The 21,973-nt window shown below is 40.1% G+C and overlaps 3 protein-coding genes across 6 annotated transcripts; 2 read left to right on the top strand and 1 right to left on the bottom strand.

The window, feature by feature from the left end:
* The first annotated feature begins 2,604 nt into the window (after nt 1-2,604).
* On the top strand, nt 2,605-8,905 carry LOC140341203 (surfactant protein C-like). Of its 3 annotated transcripts, none has more exons than XM_072426766.1 (6): nt 2,605-2,678; nt 3,932-4,069; nt 4,207-4,344; nt 4,421-4,537; nt 5,925-6,047; nt 8,773-8,905. In XM_072426766.1, the coding sequence occupies exons 1-6, from the start codon at nt 2,637-2,639 to the stop codon at nt 8,818-8,820; spliced, it is 606 nt and encodes a 201-aa protein (XP_072282867.1). In that variant the 5' UTR covers nt 2,605-2,636; the 3' UTR covers nt 8,821-8,905. The 3 variants fall into 3 exon arrangements, with proteins under 3 accessions (XP_072282867.1, XP_072282866.1, XP_072282865.1); XM_072426765.1 differs by lacking the exon at nt 8,773-8,905 and adding an exon at nt 6,759-7,538; XM_072426764.1 differs by lacking the exon at nt 8,773-8,905 and having other exon boundaries at nt 5,925-6,559.
* On the top strand, nt 8,838-14,254 carry LOC140341204 (surfactant protein C-like). Of its 2 annotated transcripts, none has more exons than XM_072426768.1 (6): nt 8,838-8,930; nt 10,608-10,745; nt 10,864-11,001; nt 11,078-11,194; nt 11,864-11,986; nt 13,038-14,254. In XM_072426768.1, the coding sequence occupies exons 1-6, from the start codon at nt 8,886-8,888 to the stop codon at nt 13,131-13,133; spliced, it is 657 nt and encodes a 218-aa protein (XP_072282869.1). In that variant the 5' UTR covers nt 8,838-8,885; the 3' UTR covers nt 13,134-14,254. The 2 variants fall into 2 exon arrangements, with proteins under 2 accessions (XP_072282869.1, XP_072282868.1); XM_072426767.1 differs by having other exon boundaries at nt 11,861-11,986.
* LOC140340296 (surfactant protein C-like) lies at nt 14,150-17,939 on the bottom strand. Its single transcript, XM_072425353.1, has 5 exons — nt 17,823-17,939; nt 17,479-17,616; nt 16,140-16,256; nt 15,847-15,966; nt 14,150-14,164 (listed from the first exon to the last, which is right to left on the bottom strand). The coding sequence occupies exons 1-5, from the start codon at nt 17,937-17,939 to the stop codon at nt 14,150-14,152; spliced, it is 507 nt and encodes a 168-aa protein (XP_072281454.1).
* Between the last annotated feature and the right edge of the window lie 4,034 nt (nt 17,940-21,973).

Genomic DNA, 21,973 nt, shown 5'->3' with positions numbered 1-21,973 from the left:
AAATGTGCGTCAATTGGTTAGATAGTTTGGATCCCGAGGACGTTGCCAATAAGCTGTATTATCTATTGTTTAACATCACTGGCATCAACCCAGAATTTCAAGAACTCCAAAACCATGGAGAGCAAGTTGAACAGTTTAATCGGACCTTCTATGAGCTGCTACTGATAGTGATCATCAAAAATAATAAAACCACCTGCTGAACACTGTGTGGGTCCCCCTTGTGCAACACAAAATCCCTCTGACCCATCAATGTATTGACTCTATAAGATTTCAGAAAATGTCCTATGGTATATGTACAAGATTTTAGCAGCAGATCCTTTTAATATGCCCTCCATCCTCTGTTCTCTTCACGTTGTACAGACTCCTGTCCTGGACTGAAATAACATATTGTGATATCACCGCACACTGTGAGCTTCTAACAACAGGCATTAAAGAACCCATCTTATTTACTGGCTGGTGGATATCCAACATCGTAAAGCCCTTTTCCCTCTAATCTGGCTATCTCTAGCCCACCCTTTCTATTCAAGGAATCTTGGTTATCACATGTGGGTATTACTGCAGCTTTCAATAAATGTCAGAAAATGTTTAATAATAGAATCAAATACAAAAGCCAAACATTACAAGTAAAATATAAAAAAGAAAACAGTACCATGGGCACAATACAGATAATCCAGATGCAAGGCGTACCATGGAAGAATAAGGTCTAATATTACAACACTAAGCTATAAAAACCTTTGAAATGACATGTGTAACACGCTGAGAGGGAGCAAATACAATACCTTCATTGTAAGGAGTTTATACATCCTGTGATTAGAATAGTTATTCTGCAGTTCCAAACATCACCAGCAGGTGGCACTGTAGGCAGTCATAGACAGTAATCGGCTGTGTGTAACAAATATGGAATACAATTGGATTGCTATAAAATTCTTTGGCCAAGACATACATTGTTTTCAGTTAATAACTGGTGTTTTCTTTGTATTGGGTTGAAAACTTATGCAAAAGTGGAATTAATCTGGTCCAGGATAGAAAAAAATTGCTAACAAACAGCAAATTACTTTTAAGTAATCCATTTCAGAATTGCTGGATCATCCATGTTCACTGATGAAAGTGTATCTTTTCCAGCCTTGCAGAGCTTTATTAAATCAGACCCACTGTATACATTAGGAGAAATAACCCTTTATAACATGTTGAATATTGCTGGCCACTGACTGTTTATTTCAAAGCCCCTGAACACAGTAATGTCAGCAGAATTACTGGGGAGTAGTCAGGTGAACCGAGCTTTTCATTTGTTTTAAGTGTAAGTTACAAAACACATGTATATTGCAATTAAAGGGTAACTTAGCATTGGAATGTAACTCATTAGCATCCCAATGCTTGCGCAAACAAAATGTGTTTTGTTAATCAGAAACATTTCCGCGCATGATTTCACAAAATCATAAATTCTACTGCACAAACACCTTTTGTATTACACTGGGCTGGGGAACTTGTTGTAGTAGAGAAGAATACAATGTAAATAGTAGTAACATTTATACATTGGTGTGGGATTTGTTGTAATAGGAATACATAGCAGTTAACCACTTATTTCATTGGGTCTTCCTATTCATGAAGGGTTGGGACCTTCAAGGATAGGACATAGGGCAGCAAGCGTGTGTACCCTTAATCCTATCAATGAAAGGTCCTCTGGCATCTGGCCTAATAAAGGTGGCAAAAAACATTTTTTGGCAAAGGGCCAATATTGGGAAAAATGGCCCCATCTCCATGATGTAAACCCTAAGTTGCAGGGATCTGAGAGCTTCAGAATCTGGAAGAGAGATCTGAGGTTGATTCTTCTAGGCCGAACATCTTGTCTTCCAATAGCCATCACTCTCCCTCCACAGAGAAGAAATGCCAGCACCCTTTAATCCCCCAAGCCATAAGACCACATAAAGCCTTAAGTATTATCTAAAGTAGAACTGGGATGTTCTTCATATCAGAGCTAATAGTTTTTTTTTTTTCGAAAAAGTGAAATTTGACTTTTTGTATACCGAGTCACATTAGAAACATAACCTCCTGTTGCGTGATACTTCCCCCACCTCTTAGATTGTAAGCTCTTCAGGGAAGGGTCCTGTCCCCCGCCTGTTTCACTGTCTGTATCTGTCTGTCATTTGCAACCCTATCTATTGAACAGAGCTACCTAATATGTTGGCGCTAGATAAATCCTGTTTATCAATATTAATAATAAAAATAAAGGCTGCCACTGCTCAGGTCAGCTTTTAAAAATGTTGGTTTACCAGCCTTGGTTTAATGTTTGGTTGTATGTTCCAGATCAGTGATGTAGCAAACACTAAAGGCAGAGGGATGGCATACCATCCAGACAAGAAGAGAGGTGACATTGTTACTAATCTGGAAGTAAAATGTACTTTTATGATTTTGCCACAGCCGCCTTGTTTGCACAGATTGATCTTCATTTTGAGAATTTGTCTTTCGATACTTCCGCCAATATAATATTTGTTGAAAGTTTATTTATTGACTGGAAGCCTCTGTTTGAATTGAATGTACGATTCATTGTTTTACATCGCAGGTGCTAGAACACACCTCAATCCATAAGTACACATTATCGGCCAGGAGACATCTCCAAGAGATCCCTTCATAGGACCATGGAGGAGAAGGAGACCAGGGGCAGTGAAAGGAACCTACCTGTAAGTCCTTCTGTTACTTCCTATATCACTTATCTTCTGTAATACTCAGGGTGTAAATACAACTACTCACAGGGACCGGGGGTCACATAACTTTTCATTGCCTCTCATTCCTATCACTTTAGAAATCGTATATTGCAAATATACCCTACATAATGTCCAGGATGGGTCCTGGATGGGAGATAGGTGGCCCTATCATGTAGAGCATTGTGGTTGTGTGCTGGAAAAAAGAGTGGAGAGCAACTCTGTAAGGATTGCCATTGTTAGTTTATTTCAGGGCCCTGGACTCTGGAGTAGGAAGGTATTGGGTGTGCTTTCTTATTCCATCCCTAGGTTTGGGTTATAGCAGACTGAGGATCTGGCATTACTAACAAAGGCGTGCTGCTAGGCCATGGAGGGGAATTGCTGCAAGTAAGCGTTAGTTTTGTTTGAAAAGCTGTTGATTGGACTTGATTTCATTTGATTTGTGAACTGCGGTATCCTCATTAAGGACTGTACTACAAAGGACTCTGCACCCACCTTGAAAAGCTGATATAAGCTGTCTTTTTTTAATTTTGTCTTCACTATATGCTAAAAGAAGCTGTTTTGGTTTGGATAAAATCAGAGAGACTTGTACAGTTAACAAACTGCTCCGTGTGTTTGCTGTACAAGCTGATTATTGTTGGTATCAATAAAGCCCCAACATATTACATAGCGCTGTACATTAAATAGGGGTTGTAAATTACAGACAGATACACTGACACAGGACGAGGACACGACCCTGCCCTGAAGAGCTTACAATCTAGGAGGTGGGGGAAACACACACAATAGGAGGGGAGATATGGATTGGTGGGTGAATAGTGAAGGTTTAGGAGACAGAAGAAGACTGTTAGGTTGAAGCATTGAAGGTGAAATGGAAGTGAATGAGAACTACAAAGAGAGGCAACAGAAGAGGAGTGGTGGGAAGGCTGTGTATGGGGTAGGTAGGTGGGCAGGCTGTGTATGGGGCAGGTGGGTGGGAAGGATGGATGAGTCTGGCTGTAGCATTCATGATAGATTGTAGAGGAGAGAGTCGGGTTAGTGGAATACCAGAGAGGAGGAGGTTACAGTAGTCCAGACGAGAGATGATAAGAGCGTGTACAAGGAGTTTGGGGGTCTCTGGGGACAGGTAGGGGCAGATTTTGAAGATGTTGCACAGGTGAAAGTGACAGAACCTGGAAATGTCCTGAAATTTATGTCATGTTTTCTTTTGTTTTTTAATTCTTTTTTTCTATCAGCCATACAGCCTCTTCCCGTATACAAAGCAGCTCAAAAAGAAATGGATTGCGGGAGTCTCCTTAGCACTCCTTCTGTCTCTTGCCATTGTTGTGTCGGCTTTAATTGGTGTCTCCACGACTCAGAAACACACAGAAATGGTAAGAAACATCTCTTCTACACCAACAGGAACAAATAAATGTTTTATTTTTCTTCAAAGGAATCACAATCAGGATTTTTACTCTGATGGCTATTTTTCCCCTTTCCTGATAACATTGTCCATGTTTCTGTACCATAGATGGTGACGATGGCGCTCAGCTCTCAGGACGGACACAACGCCCAGCAGACGATCTTGGTGAATGAACAGAAAGATGTGGCTGTGTTTATTGTTGTCATCAATAATTCTTCTTCCACCATCCGGTTTGATTATAAAAAGGTAAGTGGTGATTTGTGATTTTGGTTGCCAGTAGTCACCTCATGTGATAATCTGATAATATATTTCCTCCCCATAGAGAATTATAGGTATTCGGACGTCTAACAGCACCAAATGTTACTTATTGAAGATGGATAAAGTCCAAACACCATCAATACCTGAAATACTGAAAATGATCAGAAACTTCCAGAGCAATGTAAGTGGAGATAATTATAAAAGCAAAGTGTATACTACGAGAAGTGAAACCTTTTCTACCTATATCTTATCTAGCCTTCTTGCTTTATCATGCTTTGATGGTCCAATGACTCTCTTTATATATATACTGTATATGCATTACATTGGTTCCTTTACTTACACCTTGTTACATTTTGGTGTAATAGTGATGTGACAGGTTACTAGATCCACAGGCTGAAATTGTGATGGCCATGGGTTCCCAAGTCACTCCATTTGTCATGGCTCCACAAGGCTAAGTGGTGAACTCACTGTGTCACCCGCCCTGTGGGTGGAGGCGTGCACAGGGCGCAGGGTCTAAGCAGTGGCTTGGTCTTCTCTAGAGGTAAGGTTGTTGTGCGGCAAGCTACTACCAGGTTGCGGCCCCCGTGCAAGCTGGAACCAAAATGTAGTGCAAAAGGGGAATCCAGGGGAGTAGTCAGACGAGCCAAAAGGTCAGGGCAGGCAGCGAACAAGAGTGGTCAGGAAACAAGCCGGGGTCAGTACACGAAGAATCTGGAGCAGGAGAAACAAACAACAGGAACCTGGAAGCAGAGCCAAAGGAACTCCTTGTTCAGGCAACGTCCTGTTGCCAGGTCACTTCCTTAAGAAGGGAATGTCAGGTGATGGGCATGAATCAAGTAAGCCGCAGACATCAATCCCACCAGCAGAGGGAGTGCTGTTGCTGAAATAATCTCAGGTGTTGTTCAGATGTTTGCCAGCAGAGGCAGTGCGTCAGAATACCCTGGTTCTCTGAGGCAAGGGAGCAGCTGACAGAGAATCACCTGACTTGGAACAGGAAATAAACAGAGTGTTGGATCCAGAGGCAGAGATGGCGCTGGCAGCAGGGGACTGCAAGGAGGGTGAGCAGTAAGGAGCCACAGATGACCTGGACCTGTGGGGATCTGTGACACTCCTACAGTTTTGTTTGAATATATAGGTACTTAAAAGATAGTTCTAAATGCATTGTGTTAAACTTAAAATTGATTTGTATTAAATGTTGCATTTATCGGTATTCCAACACATTCCGGATGCTCAGATGTCCTTCCTCAGGGCTTAGGAGGCATTTTTTTTCTTTCAATTGTCCACCTGTGCCACTAAAGTAAAGGCTTTACTCCTTAGTAATGCCCCAGGATCTGAGTTCAGATATTTTATCACATCTAAGCCATAATGGAGGTAAGCCTTCCGAACCCCTGCCCAATCTGCATTCCATGTAACTATAGTTAGGGATCTGCATTTACATCAGATGGAATATATAACCAGTGCCCCTCCCTGGGTGATCTAGCACCTCTCACCTTTGTTGCCTTTTTATTTCTGTTCACATTGCACAAGATAATCAGTGAAATGCTGATTCCTGTTCTTTTCTTTTACAGGATGCGCCACCAAATATTAAAATAACTTTTAATATTTCACCAATCACAGAAGCTAACCTTGCCCATGTGGGAATGAACGTTAACATTCTCTGCTCCGATGTTCCTATCTACTGGTCAGAAATGGTAAGGCGCTTCTCACATGTTTCACCGTATGGGCTGTGGCACTGTCACCAAAGGACAACCTGCTGTCTAAAGTACCTAACCTTCCCACCTGTAACTAGCCTGGCAATCTCATACTACATGGGTATTTGTAGATATCAATAAGATTGTCCAATTAAATTGAAAGACATATGGACAGCTTCAGGAATAGTAATATACAAATATTGCAATGGTCTGCTTCCAATTTATAGGAAATAATAAGTTCACTACAATAAAGGTCTTTGCATAATCAATGTTCAGCTTCATATGTCTTCTGTATTCACATATCAGGGGTTTGATCTTCAGGCCTCAAACACAGCAAATTTAGATGCAGAATACAGATTTCATGAGTCCCAGTTTTCTGCATTTGTTATCGGTGCACACTCTGCAGATTAGACCGACCGTGCACCCACAAATTCAGGAGATAGAAAAGAATAATCAATTCTTCTAATTCAATAATGATCAGAGGGAGCTCTGTCTATAAATTAAATAAAATAATTAATATATGGAAAACCAGGCGTGGAAATCTATGAACAACAAAACTTAATACAATTGCAATATCTTTTCAAAACATAAACTTATTTTACAACCAGTCTTTGCTTTCCTTGTAAAAACTTTATTTGTTGATTTGATGCAAACTGATATATGATGGAAGTGTGACAAGTACTAATGTGCTGAACCTAATTTTCTGTACAGATAACTTCAGAAAAAATGCGTAAAAAAAAAGATATTGTCATCATCGTTATCAAATATTAGTTCTAGTATAAGAAATGTGCAGATGAAGGCTTGCTGTGCAACGTCAACCAAAGAAACCAATGAATATATTATGCATGTTACTAATTATTAAATTGTATTACTAAATGAGTATACAATAATGCTCTATACACACATACAGTATATATTTCCAAGTGGAGGAATGACAATATGGAATAAGTATGGTATTACAACAAATTATTGTCTTCTGAATTGTGTGTTTTATCAATGATCATAATGACATTACTAAATGCTTCTATGATAATGTTTCCTCCTTCTCTTTCTCTCTATTATATATTTATATAGTTATATAGCATTTATATCATAGATGATATGATTATGCTAGTCCCTCTCTCTATATATATATCTATATAGTGTACACAGTTAAGCCTTGCACATTTGCAAGATTTTCATTTTAACGGTAGGTTTATATTTGAGAAGATCCAAGTATTTGTTTCTGGCAAATGTCTACCATCGCTGTACTGGATCACCATATGACTGTCACTGTAAGAGATATATGCAGATGAAGGCTTGCTGTGCAATGGCAATGTCAACCAAAGAAACCAATCAATATGTTATCATGCATGTTACTAATTAATAAATATAATTAATAAATGCTTATATGATAATGCTCTATACACACATAATGTATATAAATCCACTTGGTAGGATGACAATATGGAATAAATGCAGTATTACAATAAATTGTTTATTTCTGTATTATTGGAATGTCTTCTTTGCAGAATATATAGACAGGTAACCTTTGTATATATGCTAGATATTCAGATTTTCAGTCCAGACAATGACAAAGCTTTGTTTCTGGTGAAAGTCCACTGTACTGGATCATTAAATGGCCAACACAAATGCCTGCTATTGTCTCTGCATAGAATATCACTGAATATACAACACCCGTTTATTCTACATTCACTGGAGGAGATTACTAACAATAATTTCCAGAGACAATTGTTGAAGGTGCAAACAAAAATGTAATCGCTTTGCTCCACAAGGAGGTATTTGGGAGTTTAGAGATTGGTAAAGCTGAGAAGGTGACCCGAGATCGAAAAAACAAATGTCTCTTGTAGTCATTGATGTGCTCCCTGTAAATTCCTATATGTATAGTTCAATACGTAAAATGTTTTTGCTGGGGAGGGTCTTATATGGCAACTCTTCAGGATTGGAGATTTCTGGGTTTCCTGATACAACCGCCATGGTCAATGGATCTTCTCCTATGTTATTTTAGGGGCTACCTATGGAATGTTTATATAATCTTTCCTGAATGCTCTATGTCAGCATATGAATGCGTTAATCCATTTACCAATTATTAATTAATCAGGAAAGGAAAAATATGATAAAAAAGTATTACATTTTCCTTTTTTTACTGAGAGAACAAAATGAGTTTATTCCCAGTAGTTTGGGAGACCTAAAAGTGCCGTCAGTTTTTCCTTGCCATTTGTGTCTCATTATATGGATTTCCCTTTACTTTCTGTTCTTTAAACTTAACGGGAAGTAAGAGCGTACTTTGTCAATGTGAGTGAAATCCTTTCTTAGACTTTCATCATGGAACAAATGGCCCCTTTGGAAGATTTCCCCTCTATTCTTATTCTGGTGACATTTATTTTATTACTGCTGACATTGTTGACCAGGACAGTTAGAGAGAGGGGGGCTTCCAAGTGCTAAGAGCAAAGGGAACTTTGTAGGGGTACTAACTCATCACTATTCTATACAAATCTAAAGAAAACAGATTTGCCTTTAGTGACATTGTAATTGTGCAATCTGGAAGTAACAGATCTTACTGTCAATTGTCCACCAAAGTCTTCTTTGCATAGAATAATATTTCCTTGTCTTGCCACATCTTGGGGGATTTGTCTTTCACTTCTTCTGCGTATATAATCCTTGTTTATAAGTTTATTTATTGGCCAGATGCCTCTGTAGTTGAATTAACTTTTTTATTGTTCAGTATCACTTGTCAACGATCCAAAATATTTCTGGCGAGGAACACAGCTAGCTCAGCCTATAAATACCCCAACATTTCATTGGTGAGGAGACATCTTCAGGAGATCCCTTCATAGGATGATGGAGACAACTGAGACCAAGAAAAGTGATGGGAACTTACCAGTAAGTCCTTCCACTACCTCTTTTATCACTTATTATCTGCAATATTCAGTGACTACAGGGGGTAATGATGATTGCACACAGGACAGGGGTCACATAACTGATTTTTCTCTCATTCATTTCACTATAGAAATCCTATATTACAACTACACCCTCCATAGATAGAATTCAACATATGGGTGTTACATTGTATATTGAAATAAACTATAGATAAAAATTGTGTGCCTTTGACCATCACACATCTATGATCTTGAAGGCCATTAAAATGCAGTTAATCCCTCAGAACATCCTATTCACTTCTGCGAAGACTTTCCATCAGGTTTTGAAGGGCACCTGTTGGAATTTGTGAGGTCAGGTACTGATGTGGGTGAGATGATCCGGCTCACAATGAGCTCTCCATTTCATCCCATATGTGCTCAGAAGGTTTGGGTCAGGGAACTTGGGTTCCAACAATCTGAAGTTGACTGACCATTACTTTTTGGAGCTGGTTTGGTACACACACATAGTGGAACAGTAAAGTGACTTCCACAAGGTTTACATTGTAAAATGAGAAGACCTAGACCACAATTTGCAGTCCTAGTCAAAGGTGTTCGGTAGAATTGTCTCACCATTCCAAATCATCCCAAAGGTGTTCAGTAGGGTTGAGGTCAGGGGTCTGTGCAGGACACTCGTGTTCCTTCTCACCAAACTGGTGACCCCATGTCTATATGGAGGGGGCTTTGTACTTGGAGGCAGTCATTGGGAGATCAGAAAAGTGTCTACACCACACTGTGACCACAAGGCTGGAAGAGCACAAATGTCTACAATGACTTTGTAAAATATATAAGACCTTACACTGGTCTCAATCATTTGGAGAGGTGTTCTTCATACATATGACCTCATCAGTAAGTGTAACGGTGAGGTGAGGAGCCCTGGCTCTCAAGTTTTACATGGTAAATGAGAAGACCTAGACCACAATTTGCAGTCCTAGTCAAAGGTGTTCGGAAGAATTGGCTCACTATTCCAACTCATCCCAAAGGTGTTCAGTAGGGTTGAGGTCAGGGGTCTGTGCAGGACACTCGTGTTCCTTCTCACCAAACTGGTGACCCCATGTCTATATGGAGGGGGCTTTGTACTTGGGGGCAGTCATTGGGAGATCAGAAAAGTGTCTTCACCACACTGTGACCACAAGGCTGGAAGAGCACAAATGTCTACAATGACTTTGTAGGATATACAAGACCTTTCACTGGTCTCAATCATTCGGAGAGGTGTTCTTCATACATATGACCTCATCAGTAGGTGTAACGGTGAGGTGAGGAGCCCTGGCTCTCAAGTTTTACATGGTAAATGAGAAGACCTAGACCACAATTTGCAGTCCTAGTCAAAGGTGTTCAGAAGAATTGGCTCACTATTCCAACTCACCTCAAAAGTGTTCAGTAGGGTTGAGGTCAGGGCTCTGTGCTGGACACTCAAGTTCCTCCACACCAAACGGGTGACACCATGTCTTTATAGAGGGGGCTTTGTACCCCGGGGCACAGTCATGGGGAAAACAGAAAAGGGTCTTCACCAAACTGTGACCACAAGGCTGGAAGAGCACAAATGTCTACAAAGTATTTGTATGATGGAGGATTAGCAGCACCCTTCCCTGATAATTCTCTGAAAGAAACAACCTTTCCTTTTTTTATTCTTTTTATCTATCAGCCGTACACCCTCTTCCCCAATACGAATGAGACCAAAAAAAAATGGATTGTGGGAGTTTCCCTGGCACTCCTTCTGGCTCTCATTGTTGTTGCATCAACGTTGATTGGAGTTTACATGACTCAGAAACACACAGAAACGGTAAGTAACATCTCAACTTTTCTTCACCAAATGGGAACTAATTAAGAATTGTTTTACATTTCTTTATTGAAATCCTATTTAGGATTCCAATAACATTGGCCACATTTTTGTACCGTAGATGGTGACGATGGCGCTCCGCTCTCAGGATGGACACAAAGCCCAGCAGACGATCTTGGTGAATGAACAGGAAGATGTAGCTGTGTTTATTGTCGTCATCAATAATTCTTCTTCCACCATCCTGTTTGATTATAAGAAGGTAAGTGGTGATTTGTGATTTTGGTTGCCAGTAGCCACATCATGTGATAATCTGATAATATATTTCCTCCCCATAGAGAATTATTGGTATTCGGACATCTAACAGCACCAAATGTTACTTATTGAAGATGGATAAAGTCCAAACACCATCAATACCTCAAATACTGACAGTGATCAGGAACTTCCAGAAAAAGGTAAGTTTATTGGAGGTATTTATAAAGACAAAAAGCAATGAAATTTCCACATATATCCTAATCAACCTTCTTGTTTTACCATTTTAAGGTTTGATGGTCATCCATTGACTCGCTCTTCCTAAATATATATTACATTTGTTCCTTCACTCACACATACAGCTTTTATACATGCAGGTTACCATATCCACAGGCTGAAATCGTGCAAACCATGGGTATCTAACTTTTATTACATAGGTACCTAACGGAAAGTTCCAAATGGGTTGTGTAAAATTCATAATTCATTTGAATTATTATTTCATTAAATAAAACTACTCATATGGGAGGTTCAGAAGTCCTTAGGGCTTAGAAGACATTGTATACCAATAGGGCACCTTCAAATAGAAAAGGCTTAGCTCCTGAACGATTGGTCCTGAATTTATATCATTTATCACTTTCTAAGCCCCATTTAAGGGACATTTTCTGCACCTTTTTCTTTGTCCTCTGGGGAGATGCCTAAAAAGTATTCTACTTCAGATAGAATATATGTATATCACTATATACTGTATATATGGACACCTCCTGGGATAATCATGCACAGCTCCACACCCTTTCTTTCTATTATTTCATCTTCTACAAAACACAGGGTGATAAGTAAAATATTATTTGTATCAATATTTTTCTCTTTAGCAGAACCCTCCACCGAGCAATAAAATAACCTACAATGTTACACCAATCAAAGAAGCTACCCTGGCCGATTTGGGAATAAATATTAACATTCTTTGCTCCGATGTTCCAATCTACTGGTCAGAAATGGTAAGACTCTTCTTCCATGTTTCAGGAAGCAACAAATACAAAATGCACCTGAAATAAAGGTAAAAAAAATTGGAAAAAAAGCTAAAAGGTAAAGCTGGGAACCTCTCACTACTTTGATGGGAACCTTTGAAAACAGATAAGCTGTCAGAACAAACTCTTAATTTGACCGTTTAATCTGAGGATACAATCTTTAGACTAACCCTTTTCAGCCTTTTTACCCTGAGGCAACCTGTAAATAATTTTTCAGGTCCCAGGAATTGGGATACACTATACATAGGAATACATTATATGTCATACCTAGCATATCTAAAACCCCGGACAGATAATTGTTACACCTCTGTAAAAGAATGTTGTCCACCTAAAATATGGTCATTGTAGATGATTTCCTTTCATTGGTGGTCAGTGTAGACATCCCCCCTCACATTAGTGTAAGTAGGAGGCCAACTCTTCATTGCTCCTTGCTCAACAATCCCTACCCCAGGAAAAGCGCTGCTTGAGAAATGCTGCAACCAACTCTTCCATTACAATCTACTAGAACTAGGCAGTAGAAACCAAATCTAAACAGCTTGTTCTATTTGCATTTATTCAGGTAACTGCTTGTACTATGTAATCTCCAGATCACTTAGTACATCCAAATCCAAATTCAGAAGAATTTAAAAAATGAATTCCCATGATTCCATATGGCCTATTAGAGGAAGCAATTGCTAGTCTGCATATGAAATAAACCAATAAAAATGTGGAAGAAGCAGCGTATGGATATATAAATATTACAGCAATATGATTTTCAAGTTAACATTACAATACCAACTCAAAAAACATGTAGTTATATAATTAGAAGCTTTGGTTTCTCTGTAATTGCTATTTGTTTTTCTCATTATAGAAATCTTTTATTGATAATTGATCAAAAAGTATTATGCAAGAAAATTTCTAACCCCTATTTATTGTACAGCGCTGTGTAATATGTTGGTGCTATATAAAACCTTTTATTATTATTATTATTAATAATAATAATAATAATAATAACAACATTCTAAACCATTTTCTTTTCTAGATGAGTTCTCAAAAGAAGCAACAAAGAAAAGTGCAAGAACATGAAGTTATCACCATTCGCAAGCCAGATGGAACTGTAATTACTATTCAATTATGAGAAATACGAGGCTATGTGTTTGTTGTTCACTGGTTATGTCAGCCTTTTATAAATAACCGTCTGTTTGTAAAATTAGGGTTACAAATAAATCCTCTTATATTTCATTCATGATTAAATTGCATTACTAAGTGCTTATATGTGAATGTTCTTTTATATAATGACAGATTCACTTACAGTAAAATATTTTAGAATAAATTGCTGATTTCTGTATTCTCGGCTTTTTGTAAAACATTGGGGCAATCTCTGTGTGTTACAGGAAAATGTGACTTTGGAGTTGAGAGCTGATGAGGGATTCTGAGATAACAGAAATCAATGTCTCTTATATGTATGAATTAATATGTAAAATGGTTTTGTTGGCAATTGTTTAGAATTGGAGCTTAAACGTCTCTGGGTCAGATTCTTGGTAAAACTGCCATATCTAAAGCTGCGTACACATGTCCAATTTTTATAGTTGGAAATGAACGACGAACGAACGACGAACGACCTATTGGCCAAAAATCGTTTGTAAAAAAAGTAACCAACGATGCCGACGAACAAGGATAGTCGTTGGAAATGAACGACCGGACTGGCGGATCGGATTGGACGACGATCGTTGACCATCTATTGTGTGTACGGTCGTTCAGTGATTGTGCATGTTCTGAGCATGCGCGATGAACGAACGTTTGATCGATACAGGCTGTATTGTGTATGTGTGTATGTATATATATAATATAAATATATATATATATATATATATATATATATATATATATATATACACGTGTGTACAATATCTTTGAACGATCATGTCGTTATCTGTATGTACAGGATCGGTGCTATACGATCGTTCGCAGATATCATGCAGGATCGTTCGTCGTTCGTTTACAAATGATAAGTTGGAAGTGTGTACGTAGTTAAAGGATCTGTGTGTTAATCTTTCTACTTTGTAATCTTTACTTTTTACTTTGTAACTTTTCTCTTCTAATAAAGTTTATGAAACCTACAGAGGTGTTGCTGAATAGTGTTGGTGTTCGAATTCAGGTTGTCCTGACCTGAAAACAAATGAGATTCTATAGTAAAAAATTCATATAAAAAAATGTAAAATAATGTGTTACAAAAATAAAAATTAATTGGTAAATTAATTTATTGAGTGTTTATGTAACTATTGTTTTTTACAGGTTATCCTACAATGACATGATATCTCTAAAGCTGCGTACACACTTCCAATTTTTGTCGTTGGAAAGGATCTTTCACGATCCTTTCCAACGACAAGGGAGTGCACGATGCATGAACGGTGCTGTACATACAAAGTGTTCCAAAAATTACCCCCCCCCCACATACCATTACACCACCAGTAGCCTGATCTGATGATACAAGGCCGGATAGATCCAAGCTTTCATGTTGTTGTTGCCAAATTCTGACCCCACCATCTAAATGCTACAGCAGAAATTCAGACAGAAGTTTAGTGAGCCCATGGTAACTGAAGCCTCAAGATCTTGTATTGTATCTTGTATTCATATTTTGATGCTTGGTTTGACCTGGTTTGGTCATCCTCACAATGTCTACATGCCTAAATTCATTGCTGCCCTGGGATTGGCTGAGCAGGTTTTTGGGTGAACAAGCAACTGAACAGGTGTACCTAATAAAGTGGCAGAGCGATGGCTGATGGTGGTGCTCTGCTGCCATCTTGTGTACATTTATTGGCACTGCAACATATTTGATCCACACTGGTTGGGTCTCATTCACATAACCCTGACCCAATTTTTTATATAGATCTTTGCTGAAAATGTGCTCCACTCTACACCCAACACAGGAGGAAAGGACATGCTTATTCCATATATAACTTTTTTATTCATGTATTTTTTTACTTAATTTTGATTCCAGTGATTGATAAGATTTGTGTAACTTTTTATTGTTCTGATTGCTAATATTGCATTGATATGAAAAACACATAGAAGGTTCATGGGTGGAGAACAGAAGCAGTTAACGAGAGAGTCATTCACAGCCAAATCAATCATTAGATGGATCATACAACTCACAGAGATTTTAAAAAATACAACTTTCAGTTTAAATTTAGAAGTTACTTTCTGCCAATAAAGCTGTGCCATGGCAGTGGCATTTACTCCGGTTGGTTTATTAATGATTTTGAAGGTCAGGAGGTGGACATGCAAGCTGCGCTATCACTTCAATTTCAGAAGGTGGCAAGAAGGATTCTAGGAAAACCTGGTAAGCCCAGAAAACTAATATTGCCAATTATTGTACATACAATAGTTATATTATCGAAAAATGAAAAAAAAAAAAAACAAGCGCTGCTGTGGTTTGTCATTCTAGGGAAAGGAACATAAAGAAATATAATAATTTATCAGTTTCCAGGCAGAAGAATGAACTTTATATAAACCCCAACCACAATGCTACAAACCTTGTCCCAAAGTAAGAGAATTTGGGACTTCCTTGTCCCATTTTTGATGAATTAAAGACCTCACATGGCTTAAGGTGCAAGGAAAAATAAATAAAGCACTACAAGTAAAAGCAACAGGAAATAGCTCAATTATTACAACCTAACAAGAAAAGTCCTCTGCATGGCTGTGTATGGGAATATACATTCAGCTTGGACAGCACCGATGGGGCTCAGAACCCTGCAGAACTCCAATACACAGACAGCAGTTTGGACCCTAAAGCTGCCCTCCTGGCTACCTGGAATTGATGCATCGTTGCCCTTTGCAGCATAACTCACCAGCGCTGCCCAGTGGATGGGGATGTCACTGCACAAGATGTTGATGGGGACACTTAGTGTGGTTCTATCAGCCTCCTCTCCTGGCACAAGGTTGTATAGGTCGCTGGCACTTGTTGTGTTCTGTATGAAAAATAAAGGCTAAAGTGGGCTTGTTTTATAAAACAATGGTTTGTTTATCTAAGGGAGTTCATTCTTACACGTGAAATGTGAGACTACCCGACATGCGGCTCAGGCACTGCCAGCCTGATAGAGAATGTCAGCTTGTGTGCATTTAAGCAAATACCTGTCCCTACCTGCTGCTGGAATTGCTTGATGCTCTTCAGAATATCGGCCATCGTTGGGAAATTGAAGCCTTTCACCTTCACAATATAACAGTTCTTTCCATTGGTGCCTATTAAGCCAATCAAACCCTGGGGGTGACATGGAGAAAATGTTACAGATACGTTGGATAAAAGAACTTACATATTCTGATTTCATTGGGGCTGTTGTTGAAGTCTCTGGAATCTCCATGATCTCATTTGTTAGGGGTAACAAACAGCACCAAAGCTGAACAAAAGCAGATGATCCCATCCCCCAATCTAAAAACCCAGTTGGGACGAGGAAGTGATCTTTTTTGAACATTTCCATTGTCAAAAAAAAAAAAAGAGCACTGTGCACACAACGCTGCTCAGTTCTATGTAGAGGGGAGGGGGGAGAATGAGTGAATCTTGCATAGAAAAGTACGGCAGTCGTCTCCACTTGGTAATTCATTGATCTGACAGATTGGTGAATGATGTTGGGGTATCGCTGAAAACCTGCAAGGTTTTCCCCCAGATGACGGCCATTGCTCCCTTCCGGTGACAATCATCTAGTGTGTGTGTACATAGCTATAGGGACAAGATTTGGGTTTTACCAAATTGGATTTTACCCCCAAATTACCACTTTTATGTTTTCTAATATTTGCCTTTAATTAGCTTACAACGCCAACATAAGTTAAAAGTCAATTTGGGTTAAGAAATTCGTTTGGGATTGTGCACTTCAGTGTTAGAAGACTACGGGTAAGTATAGTTGAGCATTTTAATTTTTACTGAAATTTTGGCAAAATTTTTTGGATAAAATTGTCTCTATAATTGTCAGCTGAACTTTGAGAACATTTAGCACTCATTCATTTGTACAGTATCACCTATGCTTTGGTCTTTACCCCACAGAGGGCAGAGGGGGAAGGTTCTTCATGGCCGGCCCTGATGTTGGAGAAGATTTGTGGCCTTTTGCCTCGTTCCAATGGTCCCCTTACGACTTTGGTCACTTTTACAGATCACTTATGGTCCCCCCTTACGACTCTCCCTTCTACATCAGGAGAGCTCCTAACTTAGTGGACTGGCGCCGGCTGGTCTCCAAGGATCGAGGTTCTGCCTGGTGCTGGCCAGGTGGGTTTCAGTACCTCGTTCTCTGTTGGGAGCCCTGCGCACCCATGGGGGGTTCTCCTTCGGTGGACAACCATAGCACCCTTTGGTGTGTTATCCCTTTCATTTTTTTATTCATCATAGTTTATGTTCACAATGCGTTGACCACCAAATCAAAAACACTGACCTCCAATCCTAGAATTAAGGAAGGTTCCTGCAGTCCTTATGATTTTCTTTTTCAGTTGTTTACATGGTTGTAGTCATACAGGATGGTGGACGCCACGTTGTTGCTGCTCACATAAAATGCCACCATATTCACTTCATCATTCAACATGACCGTCTGCTGGACTTTCTCACCACTCTTGGTCTGGAACGCCATTTCTACCACCTGCAAAATTGCCACCAACATTGTGAGTGTTTCCATTATTTTGTCACTCTGATTTATTTACATATTTCCTTGTGCAGTGAGGACAGCCCCAGACTGAAGGGGGGTAATTCAGCAAAACCTTTTCTATCTTTATTGGGCTCTTTAAGTTCTGTTCACATATTCTGTCTGAAGATAAGCCAGGCAGAGTTTTCATTTGATTTACTCACCGCCTGTGTGTGCATCTGTGTCATGTACACCCCGATTAATGTCGCCCCTACCACAATAATAGCCAGGAGGACGAGCACAATGACTGCCCATGCCCAGGTCTTCCGCTTCTCATTCATGGTGGGATGCTGGAATATAAAAAAAAAATCAGGAAAATTATAAAGTGTTAAAATCAGTATAATATCCTAAAGTTACATTGTTACAACTTCTACACTTTGTATACATGTACAGTGAATGTGGGGAGGAAACTGGAAGTAAATGATGAATTATGTTGTGGATTTAATTCTGAAAATCAGAAGGAATCTAATTATTAATATTTATTTCTTGCAGACTGTGGGATTTCCCTTCTCTTCCTGTTCTGGAAATGAAGGAGGTGAAATGAAGAATAGAGAAATCCCAAATTAATTAATATTCACACACGAGGAATCAATTCAGGTTTTTACCGCCTACACGTGTCTCTGGGTGTGTCCGCCCCACTCCCTCCAACCATCAATATTGATTTTGCCATTTTTGTTACTTTATTTGTGACAACGTTTATGATTACAACAGGCGGTTTGTTATATAATTCCTTTTTCCTGGAGTTGTGTACAGATACTTTCCCCTGGATGTCCTTCCAGCTCCCTGTGGGTGGTTGGGGCGAGGTGCTGTATGGATTATAATGACACGGATTATGTAAATGGGAATAAAGTTTATTAGGCTGCCAATCCAATTATCTTCCTTCCTTGTCCTCTGCAATCCTTCTCTCTTCTACTTCCCATCCTGCAGAGATCTCAGTGCTCAGAGATTGCTGTACTGGATTTCCCGGTATGCTTTATTGCAGCGAGGGATATAATCATGGTACTCATGCTGAACCCTATATATGACATTTAGAGATTAAACAAAGAATTCAATAAATCCTGATAGGTTACCATTCATAATCTCTTCTTCTGACTATGCTAGTTCCCTGGCAGTCTAGCCGACCCAAAGGGTATGAGAAGTTCTGAAATGACTGACCTAGAGCAATTGTGCAGTATATCTGATTTTGTTATCTATTTGTTATAATAATTTGAAAGAGACAGACAAGTAACATGTATTTTAATATTGACATTTTTTTTACTAAAGGTCCCAGTTCCAATGGCTTCGTAAAAGTACTTTTGGTGCCATATACGGGGTCACAGAACAGCTGCCCAGTAAAATCCAAATTTATGAACCAATTTATCCGTCTTTACATAAAAGATCCTAAAAGATGGAGATGGTGAAAAATTCACTGTGCTGGGAAAACTATGCATTCTAATGGGCCCTTCTTCTCCCTTGCCTTGGTGGCCCCTGGGTCCTCAGCCTGACCCGGCTCTCAGCATAGGTTTCCTTTAGGTGATATAATCAACTTCCCTAATCGTCCTGAACAAAACTGCTGACTGTCCCTTCACAGCTACCTTTAGTCATCCATTACAGCATTTATTCTTCTTTCCTAGCTAAACCTGACATTGACATATAATGAGTCAGATCTGATGCCACTGCATCAATATTTCAATGTTCAGCTCTTCAATGATATGGAAATGGACCGGTCTGCCTAGATCATGTAAGTCTGTCCCGGGGGCCAATTGCGGCCTGTGTTTAGATTTCCACCGGCCCACAGCCTCTGTCATAAAATCAATATTGTGCGGCCAGCCAGCACTGTTGACCACAGTATAAAATACACGAGTACAAAAAAGTTATTTTATACTTCATTAGAGTTGATCAGCAGCCCTGCAATTATCAGCGTGCTACTCGGCGGGCATAATCAGCAGGACGTGAGTCCCCCATGTGTGCACAGGGAATCCCCTACGTCATTATAGTGGGTGTAAGCTGTGCTGGACCCGCACCTACCACGTCCACTCTGATTCCAAGAACATGCTCTGCACGGAGCCCGCACTGACACCAGACTCCGCGCTGAGGGAATCCCTCACTGGTGGGCGTGTGCTGTGCGGGACCTGCGCAGACCACGCCCACACTAACCCTGAGTACATGCTGAATGGTCGGCCCCCACACATTTTCATCTCAGTAAATCTGGCCCTCTTTGCAAAATGTTTGGACACCCCTGGCCTAGGTTGTCCAATTTCCAGGTGTAATAGAAAGCAGGGGATGGGCAAACCTGGTGGAACCTTAGAAAGAAATACTGAAATAGATCCGGACAGAGGAACAGAGGAAAAGGATGAGTTGTAAAATATTTTGTAGATTCCCTGATTTGATGCTAAGTAGTAAACTCTCGTTTTAATATTATTAGTTTAGCAAGGTTGTAATATTCCTGTATGTTGATGTCTCCCTTCCAAGCTTGCTCATCTTTCTGTAGACATTGTTACACATATTACACGTTGATATTGTGGACTTTTCTGCACTCCCCAGGGTATTATGTAGCACAACCCCCCATTCCTGCAGGTTGTACCCCCTACACCCCCTGTAGTCACTGTATATTAGAGATAGGACTTAGAGGTAGGTCGCCATCCCAGCTCCTGGTCTCCTTCATGTCCATGGTCCTATAAAGGGATCCCCCGGAGATGTCTCCTCACCCATAAAGTGTCCGGTATTTATAATATTCTCTGGAAACATTTTAGAGTGAGCACTTAATAATAAAAAGGAGAATCCATAATAAAGAAATCAAGCCAATCAATAAACCTTGAACAAATACAATATTGGCAGAAGGAATGAAAATCACCGGCAAGATAAAGAAAATCGTTCTATGCAAAATTAAACGCAATGGTGAAATAATAAATATCAATAAGCAATCCTTCCAGATCAATCAGATCCATCAGAAGGGGGAAAACTTTTCTATTAGATTTGTGTAAAGTGGTGATGGATTGTCTGCTGGACATTTAGGGAGATTCACCAATTTCAACCAGGAATGAATGTAACGCCAGCGGATAATTGGAGGGGGATTGTTCCAATGGGGTATTTTGTTCTTGTGACAACTGTCTGGGGGTTTTACTCAAATGGAATAGATAACTTTGTTCTTCATGGAGCGTTTCCAGGACAGGAAGTGAAGGGCATAAAAAATGGCCGTGGGTTTGAGCCTCCCTTAAGCTGCGTACACACATCAGATTTTTCTCGCCCGATAATCGGCATCGGCCAGATATCGGGCGAGAATCTGGCGTGTGTACAGTCAGCGTTGTTCATCGTCCGTGGATTCGTCCTGGCGGATCCACGAACGATGAACGACGAGTGATCTCAATGAAAGGGAAGGGGAGAGCGCGCAGCAGGGTGCCGCTCCGTCGCTCTCCCCCTCCCCTCTCCATAGAGCATGAATGGTGCTGTATGTACAGCATCGTTCATGCATCGTGTAGTCCTTTGTCGTTGGAAAGGATCGTGAAAGATCCTTTCCAACGACAAATATTGCAGGTGTGTACGCAGCTTTACTCTTTCCACAAATAAGGGCTTTAGATAGAATGTAATGCTGAATTAAACTCAACATTGTAACTTTCTTCAGTCTGCAAGAGGATTATACATGCATCCATTCTGTATATAGCCTCCATGGCAATGTGTCAAACCCCCTAAATGCACAGAAGTGAGGCTGAAAATAGAAAAAGAAATACAGAGGAACCTCGGTTATCTGGCACCCACACGGAATAGCCGAAGTGCAATTTCCGGATAACTGAGGTTTCTCAGCCATTCAGAACTAGACTTGTCCCATCTCTGATTGGCTGAGAGAAGGGAAACACTAATGACGGCTCCAGCGTCATCAGGGTTTCCTTTTCTGCAGCCAATCACAGAGCGGAGCAATCAGCGGAGCTCTGTTCTCTTGACAGCTCAACTTTCTTGATTGCTCATACATCGGGAGGGGCAGAGACACAAAGTACTGAGGCAAATCTCCCCATTGTGGGAGGGGCAGAGACACAAACTATGGGGGAAAACTCCCCATTGTGGGAGGGGCAGAGACACAAACTACAGGGGGAAATCTCCCCATTGTGGGAGGGGCAGAGACACAAACCACTGGAGGAAATCTCCCCATTGTGGAAGGGGCAGAGACACAAACTACTGGGGGAAATCTCCCTATTGTGGGAGGGCAGAGACACAAACCACTGGAGGAAATCTCCCCATTGTGGAAGGGGCAGAGACACAAACCACTGGGGGAAATCTCCCTATTATGGGAGGGCAGAGACACAAACTACTGGGGAAATCTCCCCATTGTGGGAGGGCAGAG

The sequence above is a fragment of the Pyxicephalus adspersus genome, chromosome 11 (assembly GCF_032062135.1).
Source record: "Pyxicephalus adspersus chromosome 11, UCB_Pads_2.0, whole genome shotgun sequence".
NCBI lineage: Eukaryota > Metazoa > Chordata > Amphibia > Anura > Pyxicephalidae > Pyxicephalus > Pyxicephalus adspersus.
The sequence above is the reverse complement of the archived record's forward strand: the minus strand, read 5'-3'. Positions and strand labels throughout refer to the sequence as shown.

Excerpts from the sequence above, each read along its gene's own strand:
- LOC140341203 (XM_072426764.1), top strand. The coding sequence starts at position 2,637 with ATGGAGGAGAAGGAGACCAGGGGCAGTGAAAGGAACCTACCT. Across the intron at positions 2,679-3,931 it reads GCAGTGAAAGGAACCTACCT|CCATACAGCCTCTTCCCGTA; the intron begins GTAAGTCCTTCT and ends TTTTTCTATCAG. Across the intron at positions 4,070-4,206 it reads CTCAGAAACACACAGAAATG|ATGGTGACGATGGCGCTCAG; the intron begins GTAAGAAACATC and ends TCTGTACCATAG.
- LOC140341204 (XM_072426767.1), top strand. The coding sequence starts at position 8,886 with ATGATGGAGACAACTGAGACCAAGAAAAGTGATGGGAACTTACCA. Across the intron at positions 10,746-10,863 it reads CTCAGAAACACACAGAAACG|ATGGTGACGATGGCGCTCCG; the intron begins GTAAGTAACATC and ends TTTGTACCGTAG. Across the intron at positions 11,002-11,077 it reads TCCTGTTTGATTATAAGAAG|AGAATTATTGGTATTCGGAC; the intron begins GTAAGTGGTGAT and ends TCCTCCCCATAG.
- LOC140340296 (XM_072425353.1), bottom strand. The coding sequence starts at position 17,939 with ATGAATGAGAAGCGGAAGACCTGGGCATGGGCAGTCATTGTGCTCGTC. Across the intron at positions 16,257-17,478 it reads TCCTGTATGACTACAACCAT|GGTTTGATTGGCTTAATAGG; the intron begins GTAAACAACTGA and ends TGTCACCCCCAG. Across the intron at positions 15,967-16,139 it reads TCAAGCAATTCCAGCAGCAG|AACACAACAAGTGCCAGCGA; the intron begins GTAGGGACAGGT and ends TTTTTCATACAG.